General features: G+C 36.5%; 1 protein-coding gene and 1 non-coding gene across 6 annotated transcripts in view; one reads left to right on the plus strand and one right to left on the minus strand.

Annotated features, from left to right (window-relative positions):
* Window positions 1-24,013, minus strand: part of KANSL1L (KAT8 regulatory NSL complex subunit 1 like) — a 121,297-nt gene that overhangs the window by 75,819 nt on the left and 21,465 nt on the right. For 4 of the 5 annotated variants that reach the window (XM_045295256.1, XM_045295235.1, XM_045295243.1 and 1 more), the window contains one exon: window positions 1,516-2,632. In XM_045295256.1, the coding sequence (XP_045151191.1) occupies window positions 1,516-2,603 (1,088 nt within the window). In that variant the 5' untranslated portion in view covers window positions 2,604-2,632. Of the gene's footprint in view, window positions 1-1,515; window positions 2,633-12,283; window positions 12,370-24,013 lie in introns of those variants that run through there. The other variant, XM_045295249.1, reaches the window with a different exon arrangement.
* Window positions 23,036-23,163, plus strand: LOC115872075. Its single transcript, XR_004047636.1, has one exon. It is a non-coding gene; the product is annotated as a small nucleolar RNA SNORA65 (small nucleolar RNA).

Raw genomic sequence — 24,013 nt, forward strand, 5'->3', positions numbered from 1 at the left:
AATGATGAGGGCAATGAATGTACAAATGTGCTTTACACAATTGATATATGTGTGGATTGTGATAAGAGTTGTATGAGGTCCCAATAAAATGATTTTTTTAAAAAAATAAATCGAGAAAAAAATTCAGACACTCCTTAAACTAAAATATAAAATTTATGAACTAAAAAAAAAAAGACTAGCAATAATGGTTCTGCAACATGAAGAGTATAACCAATGGCACTGAATTATTCATGTAGAAGTTTTTGAATTAGCAAGTGTTTTGTTGTATATACTTTTTCCACAAGTAAAAAAAAAAAAATACATGAGGAACAATGAGTACAAGGGAAAAAATGTTCTAGAATTGATTGTGGTGCTAACTGTACATCTCTTCTTGATATGACTGAATTAATGAATGGCATGGCATGTGGATGAAGTGCCAATAAAACTGTTAAGAAAAAAATTAAAATTTCTTTCCTAAAAAAAAAAAAAGTTGTTCCTCTCCCCAAAATGCCATGTATACACATAGAACATCTCAATATTTTAGGGATATTCACTGATTCCTTGAAAACCAGAGTAAAAATTACATTTTATCTGACTATTAAAATTAAATTAAAAATCTAGTTCCTCAGTTACACTAACTACATTTCAAGTGCTCAATAGCCAAAAAAGGTCAGTGACTGTTGAACAGGACAGATCCATAACAGTTCTTTCAGTTCAGAAACATTTATTGTCTGGAGTGTTCACAAGATATAATAACTAAAAAAAGTTTATCACTTGCTCAAGTAAATTTGTTCACAACAGAATCTCTAGGATATCTCTTTTTTTAAGGGAAACTCACGGCTATAGTGTTGACTCTGATAGTAACCCAATGAGAAAGAGCCGAATTGGCCCTTTGGCCTGTAAAACTTTACCAGAGTAGAAAGCCTCATCTTTCTCCAACAGTGTAGCTAGTGTATCTGAACTACTGACCTTGTGGTTTGCAGCCCCATTCATAACCCACTACACCACCAGGACTACTCTAGTATCTAGTGTATAATTAAAAGTATTCAAAAAGAAGTACCTTCTAACTTACATCATAGTTTTGTTTGGATTATATTAATCTAGCAAAACTTCACTAAATTGGTAAAGGCCAGAACTGAAAGCTATGAATATAGTGTGAGTAGTCTGTACATACATGAAATAGTATAATTATTGAAACTTTAAAAATTCATCAAGGTTTTAAAACTTAAATATATGCCATCAGCCCAAATCAACTGCCATTGAGGCGATTCTGACTCAGCAAAACTATAAGGCTCAAGGAGAACCTTTGGGTCTCCAGACCATGATAAACCATTCTCTTTTCTTTCTCCTGCAAAATAGCTAATGAGTTTAGACGCTAACCTTGGGGTTAGCAGACTAACATGTAACCCACTACTGGACCAGGGCTCCTTGTCGATATTTTAAGAAATCTGCTTCCTTTTAACATGCCTTAAAACCAAGATAAAATTGCAGCTATAAATAGAACAGTGAAAAGTCTAATGATAATTTTGCACTTACACTGCCACATTCTTTCTGATGGTACATGCATCCAAATCGTCATCAGAGCTGCTATCAGTTGCATCAGAATCGAGTCCTTCTTCAACATGAGATAACAGCCCTGTAGCAGACAGTGCAAATCTTTGGATTTCTGCAGCTGAACATCGGGCAAAGCCATTGTTTGTATCATCCCACAATGTATTCTCTGCAGGCAGTATGTTGCCTCCTGGCTTAATTTCAGTACATTTAGGTAAATTGTTATCCAAGATTGTGGTAGGTTCATGAAAGATCTTCATTTGGGGGAGCTGATGCTTCATAGAAAAATTAATTTGCTGACCATAGTGTTTAACCACGTGCTTTGCCAGGAGCATCTGTAGATGTTTCTGAGTTCTTCTAGCCTGGCTGAGTAAAACTTTCTGTTTGCTTACACAATGGAGTAAACGAGCATTCACCTCCTCCTCTTGTTCAGCAGCTGAGGAACTAATAGGTACATCTGAGTGGCCAGGTCCAAGTTTCTTTTGAGCAAAGTGTAATAAACCCTGTTTAATCTCAGCATCAGTGACTTTATCCCAAAGTGCACTCTTTTGGTACCATTTACAGTTGTGCAATTGTACTTTATCTACATTAGTGTCTTTGGTTATACTTGAATCCAAAATAATTTGTACATCTGTCATGCACTGGCTTGTGGTATCTGACAGAGGTTCCTTTATGATGGACTCTTCTGAATGAGCATGACAGATTTTACTGAGGTGAATATTACTGCCATTACACAGTATTTTTTTCAGCTTATTACAATTGGTATCCCCCAATTTATTTTGGTTATAATTCTCATCATATTTATTTAATGTAGAATTAGAACTCATTAAAAGAACTGTCTGATAATGTTTGGAAGACTGAGGGGAGCCAAAATGTTTTAAGTTCACAAAGTTCGTATTAAGAGTAGGTTCTGGAGTTGGAAATCCCAGCATCTGAGAGAAAGTGTCTCCTTTTAGCTGTTCATCGACAGTTCTTGGATTTTCCATGCATAGCATCTTGTCAGACTCCATGGTACTTGGCAAAGATGAAAAGTAGACACGCTTTGTTGCTGCCTCCCTCAGAGCTGGGGTCATGGCGATTCCTACAGATAATTACTGGAAACCTGGAATAAGGTAAAAATAAACAATCAAGTGTCTAGAAAATAAATTTTATGTGTATACTTGTTCCAACGGCAACATTTTGATGATTCTGATTAAAACATGAATGGATCCAAACTCCTCCTTCCCTCCCATTCCAAACCAACATAATTATCTCTGCAATTTTATTGCTCACAAGAAATTCAGCAAGTACCAAACAAACTATTCCTCTCTCTGATTGGGAGCAAAATATCCACAACTGAAAATAAAGTTGCACACTTCCTAGCAAAATAAAAAGTTCAACAAACATTTGTAGGTGTGATTAAATCTCAGGATTACACATTTGCACAAGATTAAGTGAGAGTCAAAAGGTAAAGATATCCAACCCGAAATCTGGGAAACATACAGGAAAACATGATTCAACTCCGTACTCTCGGTTATAAATAAGGATTGCTAAAAAAATAAAAATAAAAAAAAGGATTACTTACCTTTATTAAATAGAAACTATTGGTCTAAATTTTCACTTTCCAAGCTAATCTTCACAAACTTAACAGTATTAATAATAATGAAAATATATTAGAGTATAAAGATCTACGTAAACGAATTACAACTAAGGATGCATTTACATAATCTCACTTATTAAAAATTATAAAAATCTGTAATATGCATACATTTTTCCTAAAATAGCATTTGCAGTAATTTTTCCCTTTCACAAATGGATAATCATCAGTTATATTTATAGAATGTGTTACTCCTGCCTGGAAAAGTGGAGAAAACTGTGCCACATTACCACTAAGGATTAACCTATAACTAAACAAAGTCCATTTGTATTTTTTAAATCACACCTATTAAAAACATTTTTATTCACTTAAGAATTAATCCAGCACCATTAAAAATCATACCAAAAAATTTTATCATACCTAAATAGTTCATGAAAAAACTGTGTACACATTTTTGAAGATATCTACTACTTTGAAACTCTTGACACAGTTATTCATAATTTGTTTCAATACTCATAAACATGATGAGTGACAGCCATTTATGTGACCCTACTCCCATAATGTAGGTACCTTGGTACTAGTTGAAACTATTCTCTTCCTATTTAAAAACAAAAATGCTCTACAGAGATTAGCAAAGAGAAACAGGCAAATCAAAGCTTCTTTGTAATAAAAAATACTATAAACAGGTATTTTTATAATATACACTATATATTTGTATCCAGAATATATAAAGACCTCCCTTAAATTGACAAAGGGAAATGTTAAAAAAGAATAAAAATAAAATAAAATAAAAAATTGACAAAGGATACAATCAGGTACATCACAGATAATGAAATCCAAATAGTCATTACATTAGAGTGAAGGAAATATAGATTAACATTGCAAGACACTATTTTTCTAACCCTCAAGTTGACAAAAGTGTTTTAAAACAAAAGTATAAATTATGATGACCTGAGGAAAAAATAAGATTTCTATCATGGATTGAACTATCTGGACCATATGAAGAAGAATGCAACATCAGGATTGGAGGAAGGCTTTTAACAACCTGCGATATAGATTTGACAAACCTTGCTTACTGAAAATGAGGAGGAATTGAAGCACTTGTGATGAAGATCAAGGATTGCAGCCTTGTGTAGGAATACTAACTCAAGGTAAAGAAGATCAAAATCCTCACAATTGGACCAATAAGTAATGATAAACAAAGGAATGATTGAAGTTGTCAAGGATATCTTTGCATGAATCCACAATCAATATGATTGAAACAGCAATAAAGAAATAAAAAGATGTATTGCATTGGGAAAATAGACAATGTTTATCACTGTCTAATACCCCAGAGGGATGACTGACAATATTGTACTTTTTTGCTTCTATGGGTTTTTGTTTTCCTGCCTTGTGTTTGTTTGCAGGTTAATTTGTTGCTGTTATATTAATTGGTCTGATAAATTGGTCAGTAAACCTAAGTCATGCATATCCCAAAGGATGCTGGGGTCCTACTTAACTCTAGCCCCAATCCAAAACTATTCGTTCTGATAACATGGTCCTGCTCAATACTCCCATGAAATGATCACTGAAGATAAAGGTGCTACGATAAAAGTGTGGCGAAGAAAGCAGATGGTACCCAGCTATCAATTGGATTAGTGTCTGAGATCTGAAAGGCTTATATTCAAATGAGCAGCCATCTAACGAGACAAGTCAACTAAATCAACATGGAAGGGACACACCAGTTTGTGTGATCCAAAGATGACAATAAAAAATTCAAATATGACTAAGGGTAAAGTATCAGAGCTAAAATTACGAACACCCACTTGGTAGAAGGCTATAGAGGGCAGTGGGAGGTCAAAACCCATCTGCAGAGTAATTAAGACACTTGCAGATCCTTACCACTAGCCACAGGAAAGGATCTCCAGTGGCCTTAATGTCAGAGATCATTGTAATCTTGATTATGCTGGATCCAACTTATCTTGATCACCTGACCTCCATATTGACCCAACCTAAATTTGTTCTAGGTACAAGTATGTCTTGCCTGTTCCATGACAAAAATTTCTTCCCTGACTTTTTAATTATTGAGGGTGGTCTTTTCTGTCTTACTCATTATTTGTATTTTTATCTTTATATTATTTTATCCTTACCACTTCTTTCAATTTTGTTTTTTCTTGTTTCTGTTAGGTTTCCCAGTTTGTGAAGCACAGGAGTGGATGCAGAGAGAGAATAACTGATGCAAGGGTTTACAGGGACATAGATAGGGCTTGGGGAGTAGCAGGCAAGAGGGGTGATGGGACTTTGGGAGTAAACAATGAAGGCATGACAGGGTAGGGAGCACTAGAACTGACTGTGATTACACAACTTATTTTAAAGACAATTTAACCATGGGGGGTAGGTTTTCTAAAATTGGGGTAATAATTGTACAATTCCTCTTGATATGATTGAATGAACTACTGAATTGTACGATATGAAGATTAGGTACCAATAAAAAAAAAGTCATAATTCTCCTTGGAAGCAAGGATGGTGAGACTTTGTCTCAGATACTTTGGACAAGTTATCAAGACACTAGTCCCAGGAGAGGACAGCATGATTGGTAAAGTGGATGTGCAGCCAAAAAAAAAAAGGAAGACAGATTGACACAGTGGCTGCAACAATGGGCTCAAATATGACAATAGTTATGAGGGTGGCTCCAGACTGGATCGGTTTAGCAATTTCACAATAGTGTCTTTTTTTTAATCGTGTTACACAATAGTGTTAAAAATACATTTGTCACAGATGCACATGGATGGAGTGCTTGTAATAGAACATTCTTTCAAAGCAAACAACTGAGTTGTCTAACAATAAGAAATAATATGAGGAATACTAGAAAACACTTTTAAAAGAATGAACTACACTGCTATGTATAAATATGAACCTAATACCCAAACCAAACCCACTGTTGACAGGTCAATTCTGACTGTCAGAACTGTGCTTCAAAGCAGAATTACACTTCACACACAGTTTTCTTGGCTGTAATCTTAGAAAGCAGATCTCCAAAACTTTCTTCCAAGCATGTCTCAAAAGGAATGTTTTTAAAAAATGCAGAATATATATAGTATGGGACCCTTAAATAAAATGCATATACTAAGTCATACATATATATACATCTGTACACACACATATATACGCATGTGTGTAGTTAATAAAAATGGGTCAGAAAAATATCCAAAATTATCAAATTCACCTAGGGTGAAAACGTAATTTCTTTAATAAATGGTTCTGGGAAAATGCATTTCCACAAACAAATGGATCTTGTTAGACCAGTATCTCATGCCAAATATAAAAACTAACAAAATTAATCAAAGAACCAAATTTAAGGTCCAAAATTATAAAACTCTTAAAAGAAAACGGGTGATATTTGGGACTAGTTTTCAACAATGAATTATTCTGAGATACATCACTGGGAATTTTTTATTAATCATCAAAGGTTTTTAGCATTGTAAACACCTGGTTTGCAGAAGGTATGGGTAACAGTGGAAACCCAAGATCCATTTGCAGGGTCCCCACGTGGATTAAGCTTCTAATGAATCCCATCTGACAATAGTCCAGGAGTGTGACTAGCCTAGCTACCCAACAGCGAGCACTGTAAAGTTGATTATGGTAGATGTGGTTATGTTAAAATGTAATACCATATCATTTGATCTCCCTTCTGACCCATTTTAAAATTGTTTCCATTTTTAATATTTTGTTTTCCTGAAGTTTTTATATATTTCATCTAATCATTGTATTTATTGTTGTTGGCTTGCTGTGTTTTTTTTAACTGTTTTATATGATTTTCTATATATGAAATTTAGGATAAATAGATCTATAGAGGCAGTACCCAGATTGGTAACTGCCTCGGAGTGTGGCAGGGGAGCGTGGGAGAAATGCAGAACTAACTACAAGTATAAGAAAATGTTCTATAATTGATTATAGTGATAATTGTAAAAATCTTAATATGACTAAATGATTCACTTATATGATATGAAAAATATATGTCAATGAAACATTTTTTTAAAGGTCTGGGAGACACATTACCTGACAAGGTAAAAAAAAATTCCTGTAACAACACAAAAGCACAAACAACTTAATTGAAAAATGGACAAAGGACTTGAACACACTTCACCAAAGAAATGCACATAGGTCAATAAACACATAAAAAGATGCTCAACCTCATTAGTCACTCTTGCTGTTGCTGGGGTTCACTGAGTCAGTCCATTAATGGCAACCCCACACACAATCAACACGAACATTGTAATCCAATGGTGTTTTCACTGATTTTTCACAAATAGATCAACTTTTTCTTAATCTAGTCTGGAAGTTCCACTAAAACCTGTTCATCATCATAAACTCACTGTCACAAGGCAATGCTGACTCATAGCAACCCTTTAAGAGAGGGCATAACTTCCCCCTATGAATTTCTTAAGACTGTACCTTTATACAGTAGGAAACCCCATCTTTCTGCCAAAGAGTGCTGTTGGTTTTGAACTGCTGACCCTGTGTATCACAGCGCAACTTGTAACAGGATGGCACCAGGCTCGCCTGTTCAGGATCATAGCAATACATAATCCCCACTAACAGACAAGTGGTGGCTACACTTGAGGTGTACTTGTGAGGAATCAAGTCCTGGTCTGTTACATGAAGATGAGAATTTTCCACTGACATATTACTTTCTCTCCTTTGATCATTATGGAAATGTGAATCAAAACCACAATGAGCTATCACTTCTGCTCAGAACCCACTAAATGGCCATGGGTTAAAAAAAACTAAAAACAAAAGGTGTTGGGTGAGGATAAGGAGTAATAGAAATCCCTCCTGGTATTGGTGATAAGATTAAAATAGTTCAGCTGCTGAGGAAAACAGTATTGGAATTCACTTTTTCCCCTTGACCTCCCATGTTGTTGTGTGCTATCAAGAAAATTCCAACTCAAAAAGACACTAGAGGACTGAGACCTACCCTATAATGTCTTCGAGGCTGTAATTTTTGCAGAAGTCAATTGCTACATTTTTCTTGCATCGAGTGGTTAATGGATTCTAACTACCAGCCTTTCAGTTAGCAGCCAACCATGCAACCACTACATCCACAGGCTATATGACTAGCAGTTCCACTCCTAGGTATATACCTGAGAGATTTGAAAACAACAGACATATAAGGGGGTACCCCCCAAAACCAGAATAGCACTGGGCAGAGCTTTCATGGTACACATTTTTCCCACTAGGCGAGTACAGAGCAACTGACTCAGAGTTAGTGTGCACAGTGGTGTCACCTGGAAAGGTTCTCTCTGGTCACAGTGAATTTTTTTTTTAAGTTGTTTTGCTCGAACCTCATTTTTTGTGGTGGTCAATTTAAGAGAACAGCGTGCAGCTGTGAAATTCTGTTTTCTGCTCAGGAAAAATGCCTGAGAAACTTGTGACATTGAATACTGCTTACAAGGACTGCGCTATGGGAAAAATTCAAGAGTATGAGTGGTTTTCTTGTTTAAAAAGGTGAAATGTAGATTGATGACAAACTTGGATCCGTCAACTTCCTGAAAGGACAAAAATGTCGACCTGTACATTTGGAGTTCATTCCACCAGGTCAGACTTTGATCAAGCTTTCTATTTAGAGGTTCTAAAAAGATCGCATAACAGTATGACCAAAAAAGGCCTGATTTGTGGCAAATGGGGGACTGGCTTTGACACCATGAAAACGCACCTACTCACACAGCCATCTCAGTGCTTGGCAGAAAAAACACAAACCGTATGCCTCTTTTGTCCCACACACCTCACTCACCTGACCTCGCTCCATGAGACTTATTTTTGTTTCCACAAATAGAGACATAAAAGGACAGCGATTTGATGAAATAGAAGAGGTGAAGAAAAAAAGAGTGGGTGCACTCAGCCATCCAAATAGATGAGTTTAAAAAAATGTTTCAAGAATGGAATCGTAGATTTGACCAATATTCTTTATTAAGTATAATGGAGAGTGCTTTGAAGGTGATAAGATTGTTTTTGTAAAAAAATTTTAATACCTAGCTTTGAAAAAAATTGAGTTTTTGGGGCATCCCCTTGTATATGTACATCCTCTTGTATATATACATCCCCTTGGATATGTACATGTGGGTATCCCCTTGTATATGCAAGGAGCGCTGGTGGTATAGTGGTTACTCGTTGGGCTGCAATACAAAAGGTCAGCAGTTCAAAAGCACCAGTGGCTCAGCAGGAAAAAGATGGAGCTTTCTACTCCTGTAAACAGTGTCAGAAACCCACCAAGCGAGTTCTACACCCTGTCCTATATGGTTGCTGAGTCAGCACTGGCTTGATGTCAGTGAGAGGAATGTTCATTGCAGTACTAACCACAAAAGCTAAAAGAAGGAGAAAACCTAAATGTACATCATTTAAAAATGGAAGAGCAAAACGTGGTACATAATACAAAGAATATTAGTTAGCCGTCGAGAAAAGATACATACTAAATATGAAAATATGTTGAGTGAAGTCAGTCACAAACATGCAGTATTATATGATTTCACTTAAATGCAATGTCTAGAATAGGCAAGTTATACAGAGTTAAGGTTATTAGTGATTTCCTGGAGCAGATGATAGAGGTAGAAAAGGAGTCACTCCTTAGGAAACACTGAGCTTCCATTAAAAGTGACAATTTTTTGGAAACAAATAGCAGTGATGTTTAGAAAACATAATACAGTTAATGTCATTAAGTTGTATATATTGGGGGAGCACTAAATTTTTGACAGTAGTTTCATTGCGTAAGTTTCATGAAACAGAACTATGAGTGGTATTTTTAAGATTTGAGCTTTAACTATAAAATTTTATTAACTGAAGGGAAAATGCAAAAATAAACCACATTGTTATTTTTAGGTGATAAAAATAAGTATAATATAATGTCTCATAAACACATATATCTATTTCTCAATTCTGAATCTCTTAAAATTGAACATTTTATATATTATCTCAAGCCTAATAAATTCTATATACAATGCATTCCCATTTATCTTAAACCCAAAATACAAGACACAATAAAAATACCAAGATTCACATATTTTTATAATAAAAATATTTTAATGAGTTAATATTGAAATTTTTCCAATTTTCAAATTAATGTATTTAATGAACTAAGCTACCATCTATAGTAGTTTAATAACATCTATAGTAGTATTTAGATAATTACACTATTTTCTATGAGCATATGCTTTAACCTTAGTTCTGGTGATATAATGTACCCTACCCAATATTCCCACTTTATTCTCTCTCAAATTTTGAACAAGTTGCTATGGATATAATCAAAATCATTAGCACAGAAGCAGAAGATTAACTGCTATCCGACTGAGGAGTTCATCTTGAACCCTGGATAAACTAAAGACAAGGGGAAACCAAAAATATGAGGCAGACAAAAAATTAGTAGTTAAAAATATACTAAACAAGTAACATGCCCTTCAAGTTGATTTCTACTCAGAGCAACCCTATATAGGGTTTCTGAGACTGTAAATATTTACAGGATCAGGCAGCTTCATTTTTCTCCCATTGAGTGGCTTGTGGGTTTGAACCACTGACATTTAAGTTAGCCCTTCCAACAGTTACTCAATAGTGCCACCAGTCCTTAGTTAGAAATATACTGTACATACTCATGTATAAGCTGAGTTTTTCAGCTCATTTTTGTTTTATACATTGTAGCTTTTTCTTTTTAAAATCATTTTATTGGGGGTCCATACAACTCTTAGCACAATCCATATATCCATCCATTAGGTCAAACACATTTTTACATTCATTCAGCACATTTTTAATGTAGATTTTGTAGTAAAATTAAGTGCCTCAGCTGATATTTGTGTCAGCTTATACTCGAGTATATATGGTAGTTTGGTGACAAAAGGAGAAGGGAAAGAAATGCAGAGCTTGAGAGAGTTGCTAAGGCACATCTAAGAAGTTCTGTTGACAAACTGGCTAAACTGCTAATCAAATGTCTAAACTGCTAATCAAAAGTCAGTTTGAACCTATGTGGCACTATGGTTTCCATAAAGGTTTACAGCATTGGAAACTGTGAGGCAGTTCTACTTTGACCTATAGGAATGAGGCTACAATGAAAGTATTAACTTGGACTGCAGTCAGCCAGCCCATGACTTGGCTAGAGGAAGTATATTTTTTAAAGGGTACATTTATGTTAGAGCACCACCATTAAACACACACACAATTGTTTCTGGTGAGATTTCTAGGGCTTACTCTAGGTATAGATAACTTCTAAAATACCTTCTGGTATTCATGGCCTTGTGCCATGAATTCTCTCCTCTAATATAGAATCGACCTATGACTCAATACTAGTGACCAGAATGCAACAGAGGTGCTGGAATGTTACTTCTGAGATTAGGTTATAAAAGGATTATGATTTCTACTTTGTCACCTTCCCACTCAGGAAAGCCAGCTGCTGTGTTTTGAGTTAGACCCACAACGACAAAAAACTTGTATGTCTTTAGCCTACAGAAAACAAACACTTGCCAACAGCCAAGCAAGTGATCTGAGAACCAGCTCTTTCCCCAGCCAAGTCGTGGAATGACTGCAACACAAGTCAATACTTTCATTGCAGCCTTGTGATAGGACTTAAGAAGATACCCAGCTAAGCCATGCCTTGATTCCCGTCACACACAAAAACTGTGAGATATTATTTTAAGCCACTAAATCTGGGGTAATGTGTTATACAACAGTGGATAAACCAATATGCTGAGATATAAAGATTTTTTGCCTCGTCTCTAGTTCAGTGAAATAAGTGAAGTCATATCCGTTCCTGTTATAGGATCTCCATGAAGTGTCTCTGAAGTCTATTCCTTAATGTATCCTTATAAAAATCCAAGCTTATGGTTTTTAATCAAAAGAAACTTAAAATAGCGGTCTTCTGTAGATAAAAAAGATAAAACACAAGTATATTTTCCAATTATTTCAACTATTTAAATATGCAATCATTGCATGTAATGTCTTCAAAGTCAATATTGTAACTTTACCACTACTCACACCATCTCTGCATTGCAGAAACACCTACATTTATCATTAGAACGTATAAACTCTTGACTGCCATGCCTATTTTAACTACTGTATCCACAACATAAAGTGTTTGACAGCAGGTGCTCAAAAAATATTTGGTGTGTGAATGAGTAACTGTCAACAGAATTAGAATAAAATCAAAGTTCTCCTTACTTTGTCCCACAAAGTTCTTCCTTAGCAGGTCCAAAAAGCACCTCACCAATGCTAGTAATAAGGTTTTCGGTGGCTAAAAAAAGAAAATTATTCTTGATCGATGCAAGGAAAGCATTTAACAAAATCCAATCGACATTAATGATAAAACTCAAGGCAAATTAGGGGAAATAAAGTAAATTCCTTAGGCTGATAGCATATCTACAAAAAATCTTTAGAGCTTACACTGTTATTAATAGTGAAAAGACTGGGTGCTTTTGCCCTAAAACTAGAATGAGACAAGTTATCCGATATCCCTTCTATTCTATGCTATATTGAAAGTCATGCTCAATTCAACAGGGCAAGGAAAACAACATACAGATTAGAAAGTAAGAATGAAATTGTCTCTATTCACCAAAGACATTAATTTTCCATGTAAAAAATCCAAATACATCTTTTTTTTAAATCTCCTAGGTTTAATAAATGTATTTAGTATAAGAAGCCCTGAAAAAAATAAATTTAAAAAATAATTTTTATAATATAATAAGGGTTCCTAAGGGGCAAGGTAGGAAAGGGAGGGGATAAAGGGGGCCTGATATCAAAGAGTTCAAGAAGAAAATGTTTTGAAAATGGTGACAATAATTGTACAATTATGTTTGATCTAACTGAATTATGGATTGTTGTAATATCTGTAAGAGTTCCCAATAAAATGATTTTTTTAAAATCTGCTAGATAGTAATGTCTCAGCACACTTGAATAATGAATATCAATTTCTATTACTGCTTTTAAAAATGTAAAGCAATAGTGAATTTAATTTCCCTATTTAAACCCCAAGTAGAAAAGATGTAGCAAAAGAATATTCCCCTTTTATAAATTTAAAAGAAGTGAAAAATATGTGATTCGTTTTTCTTTGGGAAAAAAAAAGAAGCTCGATGGTGTAGTTGGGCTGCTAACTGCAATCACAACAGTTAGAACCCACCAGCCACTTACCTGTTGAAAGACAAGGCTTTCTATTCCAGTAAAAAGTACAGTCCCAGAAATTAAGACAGTTTTCCTTTTTCCTAGAGGGCCCCTAGGAGTCAGAATCAACTCAATGGCAGTGAATTATAAGCAGAATAAATTCAACGTACAAAAACCCATTGTATTAAAAAAATCCATTGTATTTTTATATACTAAAAGTGAAACACTGAGAACAGAAATTATGTATGCTGAGCAAATTAATCAGAGAAGCTAGATTATATGAAGAATAGAGCATCAGGATTTCAGGAAAGCTTATTAACATCCTGAGATATGCAGATGACAAAACACTTTACTGAAGTAGAGAGGACTTGAAGCCCTTGATGAAGATCAAGGATTGCAGTCTTCTGTGTGGGTTACAACTCCATGTAAAGACAACCAAAATCTTGGACCAATTGGACCAATAGTTAACAACATGACAAACAGAAAAGACTAATGTTGTGAAGGATTTCATTTTGCTTAGATCCACAATCAATGTTCATGGAAGCAGAACTCACGAGATCAAATGATGTACTGCAATGGGCAAAGCGTTGAAAAGCAAGGGTGTTCCTTTGAAGGTTAAGGTTAAGGTGCACCATGGTATTTCCCATTGCCTCAGATGCACATGGAAAATGGGCAGTGAATAAGGAAGACCTAAGAAAAAAATCAATGCATTTTAACTATGATCCTGGCGAAGAATATTGAAAGTACCATGAACTGCCAAAAGTGAACAAGCACATCTGTCTTAAAGAAACACAGCAACCAGAATGTTCCTTAGAGGCAAGAATAGCAAGACTTCATCTCAGGTACTTTGGACATGTTATCAAGGGAGACCAGTCCCTGGAAAGGACATCATGTTTAGTAATCTAGAAGGGCAGTCAATGAGGAAGGCCCTCCATGAGCTAGACTGAGGCAGTGGCTGCAACAATGGGCTCAAACAGAAGAACTGTGATCCTGGTTGCAGGACCAGACAGTGCTTTGTTCTCTGCACAAAGGCCCCCACTGTGAGTCAGAACTGATTCTATGGCACTTAACAATTTTAGTAGTTCCAAAAACCATGAAATAGATAGGTATAAAGTAAGTCTTCAGGTAGCTCAGTCGGCACTCAGCTACTAAATGAAAGGTTTGTGGTTTGAATCCCCCCAGCAGCACCATAAGGAAGAAAGGCTTGGTGATCTACTTCTGTTAAGAAAATCCTGTGAAGCACAGTTACATTATGATACACATCAGGTTACTATGCGTCAGTATCAACTCAACATCAACATGTTTGGTTTGGTTTTAAATCTAATAAAATATAAATGAATCTATATGCTGAAAAATATATAAAATCAATGGACAGCAGAGAAGAGGGTGGAGGGAGACGTCAGACAGTGTAACATATGACAAAACTATAATATATGAATTATGAAGGGTTCAGGAGGGAGGTGGGAGGGAGGGGGAAAATGAGCAACGATATTGAGGGCTAAAGTAGAGGGCAAATGTTTTGAGATTGATGAGGGCAACAGGTGTACATGTGCTTGACTCAATGGACGTATGTATGGACTGTGATAAGAATTGTACGAGCCCTCAATAAAATAATTTTTTAAAAAGAATAATGAGGGTAACAAATGTACAAATGTGCTTTATACAATTGATGTATGTATGGATTATGATGAGTTGTATTAGCCCTCAATAAAATGACTTTAAAATATATATATATACAAAATCAACTAAAAAACCTAGAATGATCTAAAATTAGGACATATGCTGTGTTCATGGATTATTCAGTATTATTAAGATGTCAAACTCTGAAAATTCACCTCAAGATCATCTCCAGCAGTTCCATAGGTGCATTCCATATGTACTTTGCACCCTTGAAGCAAGTGCTCAAATCACCAACCTTCCAGTTAGCAGTTGAACACAACCACTAACCCATCATGGCTAGTTAATGTAGAAGGAACTAAAACTGAACTTTCAATAAGCCAGTTGTTGCTGCTGCTGTTTACTGCCACTGAGTTGGCCACCAATTCATGGTGTTCCCATACACAGTGGGATTCACTGGAATTTCACTTGCTGATCTTTTCGGATGTATATCATCAGGCTTTTCTTCCTAATCATCCTTAGTCTGGAAGATCTGCTAAAGCATGTTGAGCATCAAAGCAATATGCAAGCCTCTACTCTCTACTAACAAATGGGTTAAATACATTAAACTCAACCAAACTCAAGGCCATTAATTCTATCAAAACTCAGAAGGACCCTTATAGGACAAAGTAGAACTTCCCCACAGAGTTACCAAGGATGCAGACTGCCACATCTTTCGTCTACAAAGTGTTTCACACCACTGACCTTTTTGGTTAGCAGCACAGCATTTTAACCACTGTGCCACCAAGACAAGACTTCTTCAGAGGTACATCAATGCATATTTATTGAGCAATGTGTAAAAGACACTGTCCTAGTTACTAGAAAGATGGAAGTCAAAAATACTAATAAGGGTGGAGGTTAATTTAGATTTGTAGATGACAGAAGGCCTCTGCAGGTGGTATTTGTGCCGAGACCTGAAATAACATTTTTTTAAACAAAAATAAATAAAAGGCAATAAACTTTATTAGACTGTAAATCTTTTTTGTTGTTTTTTTAAGACTATAAATCTTTAAGGAAGCAGACAACCTCCTTTCGCATGAGGAACAGTGGGTGGGGTGGAATCACTGACCTTGAGGTCAGCAATCCAACAATACACCAGCAGTCTTAGGAACCCAAAAGAACAAGTATGTCTGGAACTTAATAAACCAAAGAGGGTGGGAAAATAAGATCAGATGATAGATTCAGACCAAACTATCAACATTTTATCTAAATCAAAGGAAGGTCACTGGAGAGATTTCAGCAAGGAAGTAACTTGATCTGCTTTACGTTTTTTACTTAAAAAAAATTTTTTTTTCACGCTGGCTATTCTGTAAAGAAAACATTTGTAATGGAGCCAGAATGGAGGCTAGGAGACCAGTAGAGAAATGTTACTGAAGTAATCTAGAAAAGTTAGCAAGGGACGAGTAGAAATGAAAAATGAGAGATTTTAGAACAGATTTAAAGATAAGTGAGATTTCTGGTAGCCAAGACTGTGAGGGACTTAACTGTAGACTAGCTAAGACAAAGGTAAGAAATGATGAACTAAAAGAGTTGAACGGAAAGTTTCAAAGGGCAGCTCGAGAAGTCAAATATTATAATGAAATGTGCAAAACCGAGAGTTAGAAAACCAAAATATTGAATGGTGCAGGAAGCATCAAAAGAAGATGGAAGGAATACAGTCACTGAACCCAAAAGAACTAGTCGACATTCAACCATTTCAAGAAGGAGCCTTTGAGCAAGAACCAATGGTACTGGTGGAAGTTCTGCTGCACTGATAGGATTAGCTAAAAACAAGGCTCCAGGAATTGAGGAAATAACTGAAATGTTTCAACAAGTTGATGAATCACTTGAAGCACTCGCTTATCTATGCCAAGAACTTTGGAAGACAACTACGTGGCCAGCTGACTAGAAGAGATCCATATTTGTACCCATTCTAAAGAAAGACTCAACAGAATGCTCAAACTATAAACAATAAAATTGATAACACGTACAGTTACAATTTGGATGAAGATCATCCAACAGTGGTTGCAGCAGTACAATGACAGGGAGCTGCCAGAGGTTCAAACCAAATTCAGAAAAGGACATTGACCTTGGCTGAAAGCAGAGAATTCCAGAAAGAGGTTTACTTGTGTTTCATTGACAATGCAAAGGCATTCAACTGTGTGTATCATAAAGTATGGATAGTCGAGAAGAATGGGAATCCCAGAACACTGCATTGTGCTCATGCGGAAACTGTACATGGCTCAACAGGCAGCTGTACAAACAGAACAAGGCAATACTGCATGGTTTAAAATCAGGAAAGGTGTGAGTTAAGGCTGTATCCTATCCTCTCACCATACTTATTCAATCTGTATGCTGAGCAAATCATCAGAAAAGCTGGATTATATGAAAAATGAGGTGTCAGGATTGGAGAAGACTTTTTAACAACCTGAGATATGCAGATGACATAACCTTGCTTGCTGAAAGTGAAGAGGACTTTAAGCATTTGCTAACGGAGATCAAGTATTGCAGCCTTTGGTATGGATTACAATTTCATATCAAGAAAACCAAAATTCTCACAACTGGACCAATAGACTGAATCATCATGATAAATGAGGAAATGATTGAAGTTGTCAAGGATTTCATCTTGCTTGAATCCACAATCAATGCTTATGAAAACTGCAATCAAGAAATTAAAGGGCACACAATGCATTGGGTAAATCTGCTGCACACGTCTTCTTTAAAGGGTTGAAAAGCAAGGATGTAACTTTGAGGACTAAGGAATGCCTGATCAGTCCCGACCCCCAGCCAGTCCTGGGGTTTGGGGGCTCGGCTCAAGAGGAGTCTCTCTGGGACATGGGGTACAGTAAATGGTATGGGTTTTTACTAGGGTTTGACGTATGGACTCCAATAAATTTTTTCCCTTTTGCTTAAAAAAAGAATGCCTGATCCAAGTCAGAGCATTTTCAATTGTCTCATATGCATGTGAAAGTTGTACATTGAAACATCAATGCATTTGAACTATGGTCTTGACCAAGAATATTGATAGTACCATGGACTGCTAAAAGAACAAACAGACCGGTGTTGGAAGAAGTACAACCAGAATGCTCCTTGGAGGCATGGATAACAATAGTTCGCCTTGGGTACTATAGACATATTATCAGGAGAGAGAAGTCCCTGAAGAAGTACATCACACTTGCTAAATGCAAACAAGTGGCAGCAAAAAAGAGGAATGACCTCTACATTTTAGGATTGACACAATGGTTACAAGAAGATTCAAATGGCGAGCAAGGCACAGGACCAAGCAGTGTTTCGTTTTGTTGTACATAGGGTCAGTATAAATTGGAACTGACTTGATGGCATCTTAAAACAAGAACAAGGTGCAGAAAAGAATCATGGATGAGTCCTCAGGCTTTTGATTGAGCAACTTGGTCATCAGTGGTGCTATCCTATAAAATGGGGCAGACTTGGAAAGGACTCAGTTATTGGTTGCCATCATGTCTACCCCAACTGGCCCCCTTGTGTGCAGAGTAGAATGAATGCTCTATAGAGTTTTCAAGGTCGTGACCTTTCAGAAGCAGACTGCAAGAGCTGTATGGTGGTGTGTGTATCTGTAGGTGGGGTATTACAACACGGGTTCAAACTGCCGATCTTTTCAAATTAGTCCTCTTACTTAAGCTAAAAAAAAGTGAAAAGATTAGCAACAGTATGTTGAGAGCGAATTCTAAAGTTAAATATTATTTCCATACTTACAACTAAATGTTTCAGATAACATATGTAACAACAGCATGAAAAAATAGGGGGGAAATATACATATTCTTCAACAAACTATGAAATACTTTTAACTTTTAAACATTTTAAACGGTTTGTTGAAAAACAAACTCACTGCCATCGAGTCAATTCCAACCCATGGCGACCCTATAGGGCAGTATCGAACTGCTCCTGTGGCTTTCTGAGAGTGTAACTCTTTAAGAGAAAGCGTCAGCTTTCTCCCAGGGAGAGCTGGGAGAAAGCTACTACTGGTTGATTGGTTTCAAACTACTAACTTTCCAGATCACAACATGTAGCCACTGTGCTACCCGCTACCCCGACTCCAGAACTATAAAGTGACTCCAAGTTTCTAATTTATGACTCATAATGGGCAAAACAAAGTAATAAAAAATGAAAGTTCACACGTGTATACTATATAGAGAACTAATGAAAAGAATATAAAATAGTGTTTCTAAGATTTCTAGATATGCAGCATTACTTGTAGTCTCAAATTTACAGCAAAAAACACCATAGCAATTGGTCTCACACATCAGTACAGCTAGCATAGTTCTCTGTAGTCAATAATGCAGGGATTCAAACCAGTTTCAGTGAATTGAGACATAAAATGAAATCAAGACCAGAATTTGCAAATGTGAACTGGAATAGTGAAAATTAGAAGCCAATGTTCTGGAATTGCTAACTCAGAAGAAGCCTAACTGAGCCCTTTCAGAAACCTGATGTGAGATTGGAATATTGCCACAACTGGGGACAGCGACCCACAGTAAAAGATGTACTACAGTTGTCCACTGTTTATGAGCAGGACACTGTTGTTTCCTATTCTGCCTGTCACGAGATTTGGTTGCTATGCATTATGTATGCTGCCCTTATTTTCTAAGAGGAGTATTAAGTTTCTAGCAGGGTGTTGACCTGCAATTTTCCCGCTCCCATTATTGTTCCAAACACCCACATTTTGCAAATTCCTGTCTATGCAGCTTTTGCTTTGTCAACTGAACTGGAAAGAACCAGTTCGAAGCTCTGCAATGTTTATAGGCAAGAGCTTCTTCCACTTTAAAAACAATTCCAAAAAAGGAATTCTCTTTGAAGACAAAGGAATTTAATTAAAGATAAAGCTACTTGGGTGGCCACATAACAGATCAAATAGATCATACTTCAAGGAGAATTATTACTCTTCAGTTATAAGTACATGATTCATCTGAATATAAAAGAAGTCATTTTTTCCAATGTACATTGGCTTGGATCCAGAAATTTACATTTAAAAGTGCCCTGTCACATTTGCCAAGTCTGTAAATTTTGACTTCACTTTGCTAAATATTAACTAGTGGTAAAACAAATAAAATGCAAACCAGATAAAAATGTAAATATATATACATATATAAAAAGCAACAAGCTTAAAAAATTTTGGTCTTACAGGACTGAAAATAAAATCTTAATACAGTCATGTGCTGCAAAATGTCCGTCCGGGCACTGTCCAATCATATGAGTAGGCTTTCAAAACATTGGAGAAAATGGAAGAAAAGATAACAGAAGTTTTCCCTAAACAGGCTATGAGTCTCCAAAAATCGCTGTCAGAGAATGGGACATAGTGAATGCAACAATTCCTGCATGCGGCACATCGATCTCATGTCTCTCGTATACAAAGTGATTACATATAATGGTAGTGTGTGTGTGTGTGTGTGTGTGTATATATAGAGAGAGAAAACCTGTACTACATGTCTTAACGGACTTATGTATGTATTGTACTTCCTATCTAAAACATTTACTGTGTAACAGTTTATGCTTCAACTCATAGGCGGCAGCATTTAATCTTATGTATTGTGTTGTAGAGTTCTATCTTTAGTTCTAATAGTTATATGTTAAATTTTATTTTGAAAATATTATTGTACAGTGGATCATGCTCCCAAACACTGCAAAATCAGCACTAATAATAGCAATAAAAAGAGGCAAAGGAATAGTGTTTACTTGGCAGTGAAATAGATTATTAAACAATCCAATAACTAAACCCACACTGCCAGAGCCCATACCAACTCATAGCAACCCCAAAGGACACAGAACTGCCCCAAAGCATTTCCAAGGCTATAAATCTTTTTTTTTTTAAATCCTTTTATTGGGAACTCTTACAGATGTCGTAACATTCCATAGTTCAATCATATCAAGAAGTACTGTACAATTGCCACCACAGTCAGTTTCAAAACATGTTCTTTCTTCTTGAACTACTTTATAACAGCTCCCCTTTATCCCCTCCCTTCCCCACCCTACCCCCCAGGAATCCTTATTTATTTTTATTTTTCAGGCTAAAAATCTTTATGAAAGCCACTGACTGCCACATCTGGGTAGCTGGCAGGTTTGAACTCTCAAGCTTTTGGTCATGAGTCAGGTGTTTCAACCTTAGGCCACCCTAGCTCCAGTATTAAACGGGAAATCAGTGAATAGTTCAGGCATTAACACTCAGCAATCACAAAGATCTTCATCAAACACAAAAATTCTCCAAGTTGTTATAGGATTGCCTCCACTGAAAATTACCAGGCTAGCAAAAATTCCAGAGGGACCTAATCAAATATGGAGGGAGAGTTTGCTAATGATGTGTACTGAAGATCAAACACAAAAGGGATTTCCTTCTCTCAGCATGTTGATGATCTGATCGCTACTAAGGCTCGAAGCTCGTTCAAGATGCTTAAACAGCAGGGCCAGACTATGATATGGGATTCACACAATGCTCAAATCACACAAACATTCTATTTCACAGAATATATTGTGAATATTAAGCAGTACAGGACTGTATTTGAAAAGAAAAGCTAAAAATTTCATAAAAGATTTAAAAATATTAGCAAAGCCTCAATGTAAAGGAAGCATTTTCTTCTACCTTACAAATCTGTCTAGACCAGAGGATGTACATTGGTACAGCTAGGAACTGGAAACAATGAATCCAGGACAGATGATCCCTTCAGGACTCATGGTGACAGTGGTGATACTGGGAGGGCAGAGGGAAGGAGAAGCAGAATGGAGGATTACAAGGATCTACATATAACCCCCTCCCTGGGAGACAACAGAAAAGTGGGTGAAGGGAGATGTCGGACAGTGTAAGGCATGACAAAATAATAATAATTTATAAATTATCAAGGATTCATGGGGGAGGGGGGTGGGGGAGGGGGGAAATGAGGAGCTGATACCAAGGGCCCAAGTAGAAAGCAAATGTTTTGAGAATGATGATGGCAACAAATGTATAAATATGCTTGACACAATGGATGTATGTATGGATTGTGATAAGAGTTGTACAAGCCCCCAATAAAATGATTTTAAAAAATAAAAATAAATGAAGCATTTTCTCCTGTTTCTACAAAATTCATAAAATCAGAGGTATAACATGCTTTAAAGTCAATAAATAGGTTAATTCCCTATTAGCTGTTAGTTCTGTTGCTAACAGCTTCATTCTGTGCTGCTTAATAACTTAATGGACCCAATCAGTAAACAATCCCAAACATGAAACCGTTTCTGCTTTCAAACACCTCTAATACTCTATGGACAAATGTAAGAGGAAATGAACAGATAAGTGAATAAATACATGAAAAGCATAATAAAACAAGAATTGCATCTTATATATAAGATTTATGTGGCAGGTTAAGTAAGAAAGTTAGCAAAAGATGCTATGTACAAGAATAGGTGGGCTAATAAGAACAGCCTGAAGAATGAAATAAACATAATCCTAGGCTTTCCCCTCTCCACCCCAAATTCAGAATAAGTTAGAAAAGTAAAACTAGAATAGCATGACATCCAAGTGAATTCCAAACAAGAAAGATGAATGAGTACCCAAATCTGCAGGCAATGAGTCAATTCCAACTTATAGTTACTTTACAGGACAGAGAAGTGTCCCATAGGGCTTCCATTGCTGTAAGTCTTTACCAAAGCAGACTCATATTTCTTCCAGGGGAATGGCTGGTGGGTTCAAACTGTCTACCTTTCAGTTAGCAGCCGAGAGCTTTAACACTGGGCCATCAGGGCTCCTTAAATGAATGAGTAAAGAAAATTAAACACCAACATGACAGATGGTCTCAAAACCAGCAGCACCAACTCTTCAATAATGAAACTGCTGGATATCGGCAAGTACTAGAAACTAGTAGAGGAATGTCTTAACAACGAGACTCCCCCACCTGAATGGAATCAGTCAAACTATAATAGTACACTGCCAACAATACACTCTTCCACTAAATAAGACAAAGAACCAGAAGAGCAATTTCTTGAATTTCCAGAGGTCAAAAGAACATACAAACCAGTAATCAACTGGCAAGTACTTATTAAACACAGCCTGCCCAATAAAAACACATTCCTTCCCTCAAGTAGCTTACAATAAGTTAAGATCAAACAAATGCATGGCAGACAAAAGAAAAGAAAATGAGACAAACCAAACTAAAGCTAATAACCAATGATGCCCAGCCACCCACCACTGCACCTGACCATTCTCTGTTGCTGGTGCAATCCAATGGTGAGCTGAGAGTAAACCCCAGCTTAGGAAACAGGGTTGTTCTTCATGTGGATGACTCTGTGCTGAAAGCATGGGGACAGTCAAGAAAAAAACAAAACAAATGAACAAAGATACAGTAATACATATGCTCATCATATTATCCATCCAACTCACAGTGGAGTAGATTCCGACTCCTAGTAATCCTGCAGAGTGGAACTGACGAGGAGGGTTTCCGAGGCTGTAAATCTTTATGGAATGAGCCTCGTCTTTCTCCCATGTGTGGTTCTTTAGTAGCCCATACTTAACTCATTGCTTCACCAGAGCTCCTTTGCTCATGCTACTCCAAAACGAAAGCAAACTACTGCCTTGGAACCACTTGGTAGAACTAACTGTCCCAGTGAGTTTCTGAGACTGTAACTCTTTACAGATGTAAAAAGCCCCAGTCTTTCAGCTGGTGGTTTCAAAAGGCTGACTTTGAGGTTGGTAGCCCAACACATTACCACTATTCCACCTGGGCTCCTTGCTTGAGCCACTAGTTGAGTGTAACACAATACATCTGATAATGTTGCAAGAGTCTATACAGAACCTTTGACCCAGCATGCCTCGTCTACATATCCAAAGTATTTCAATGATTCATATACAAGGTTATTCTGTGTAGAAAAATGTATATTCATAAAACATTAGAAGCACCGCTAGCATTTGAAAATAGTAAAGATTTTAAATGAATTATATGGTGAAATGTTCATCAATTAGTATGGAGCCCTGGTGGTGTAGTGGTTACAAGGTGAGATGTATTCAGTGTATTCAGCTGTATTCCTGTAAACATTTATAGTCCTGGAAACCAAGAGTTAGAGAAAATATACGTATGCACACATAATAAAGTGGGGATACGGCTATCAAAAAGTATAGCATCTGGGGTCTTAAAGGCTTGAAGGTAATCAAGCGGCCATCAA

This window comes from Echinops telfairi, unplaced genomic scaffold (assembly GCF_000313985.2).
Source record: "Echinops telfairi isolate 266 unplaced genomic scaffold, ASM31398v2 ScPeMD7_3;HRSCAF=10, whole genome shotgun sequence".
Classification (NCBI taxonomy): domain Eukaryota; kingdom Metazoa; phylum Chordata; class Mammalia; order Afrosoricida; family Tenrecidae; genus Echinops; species Echinops telfairi.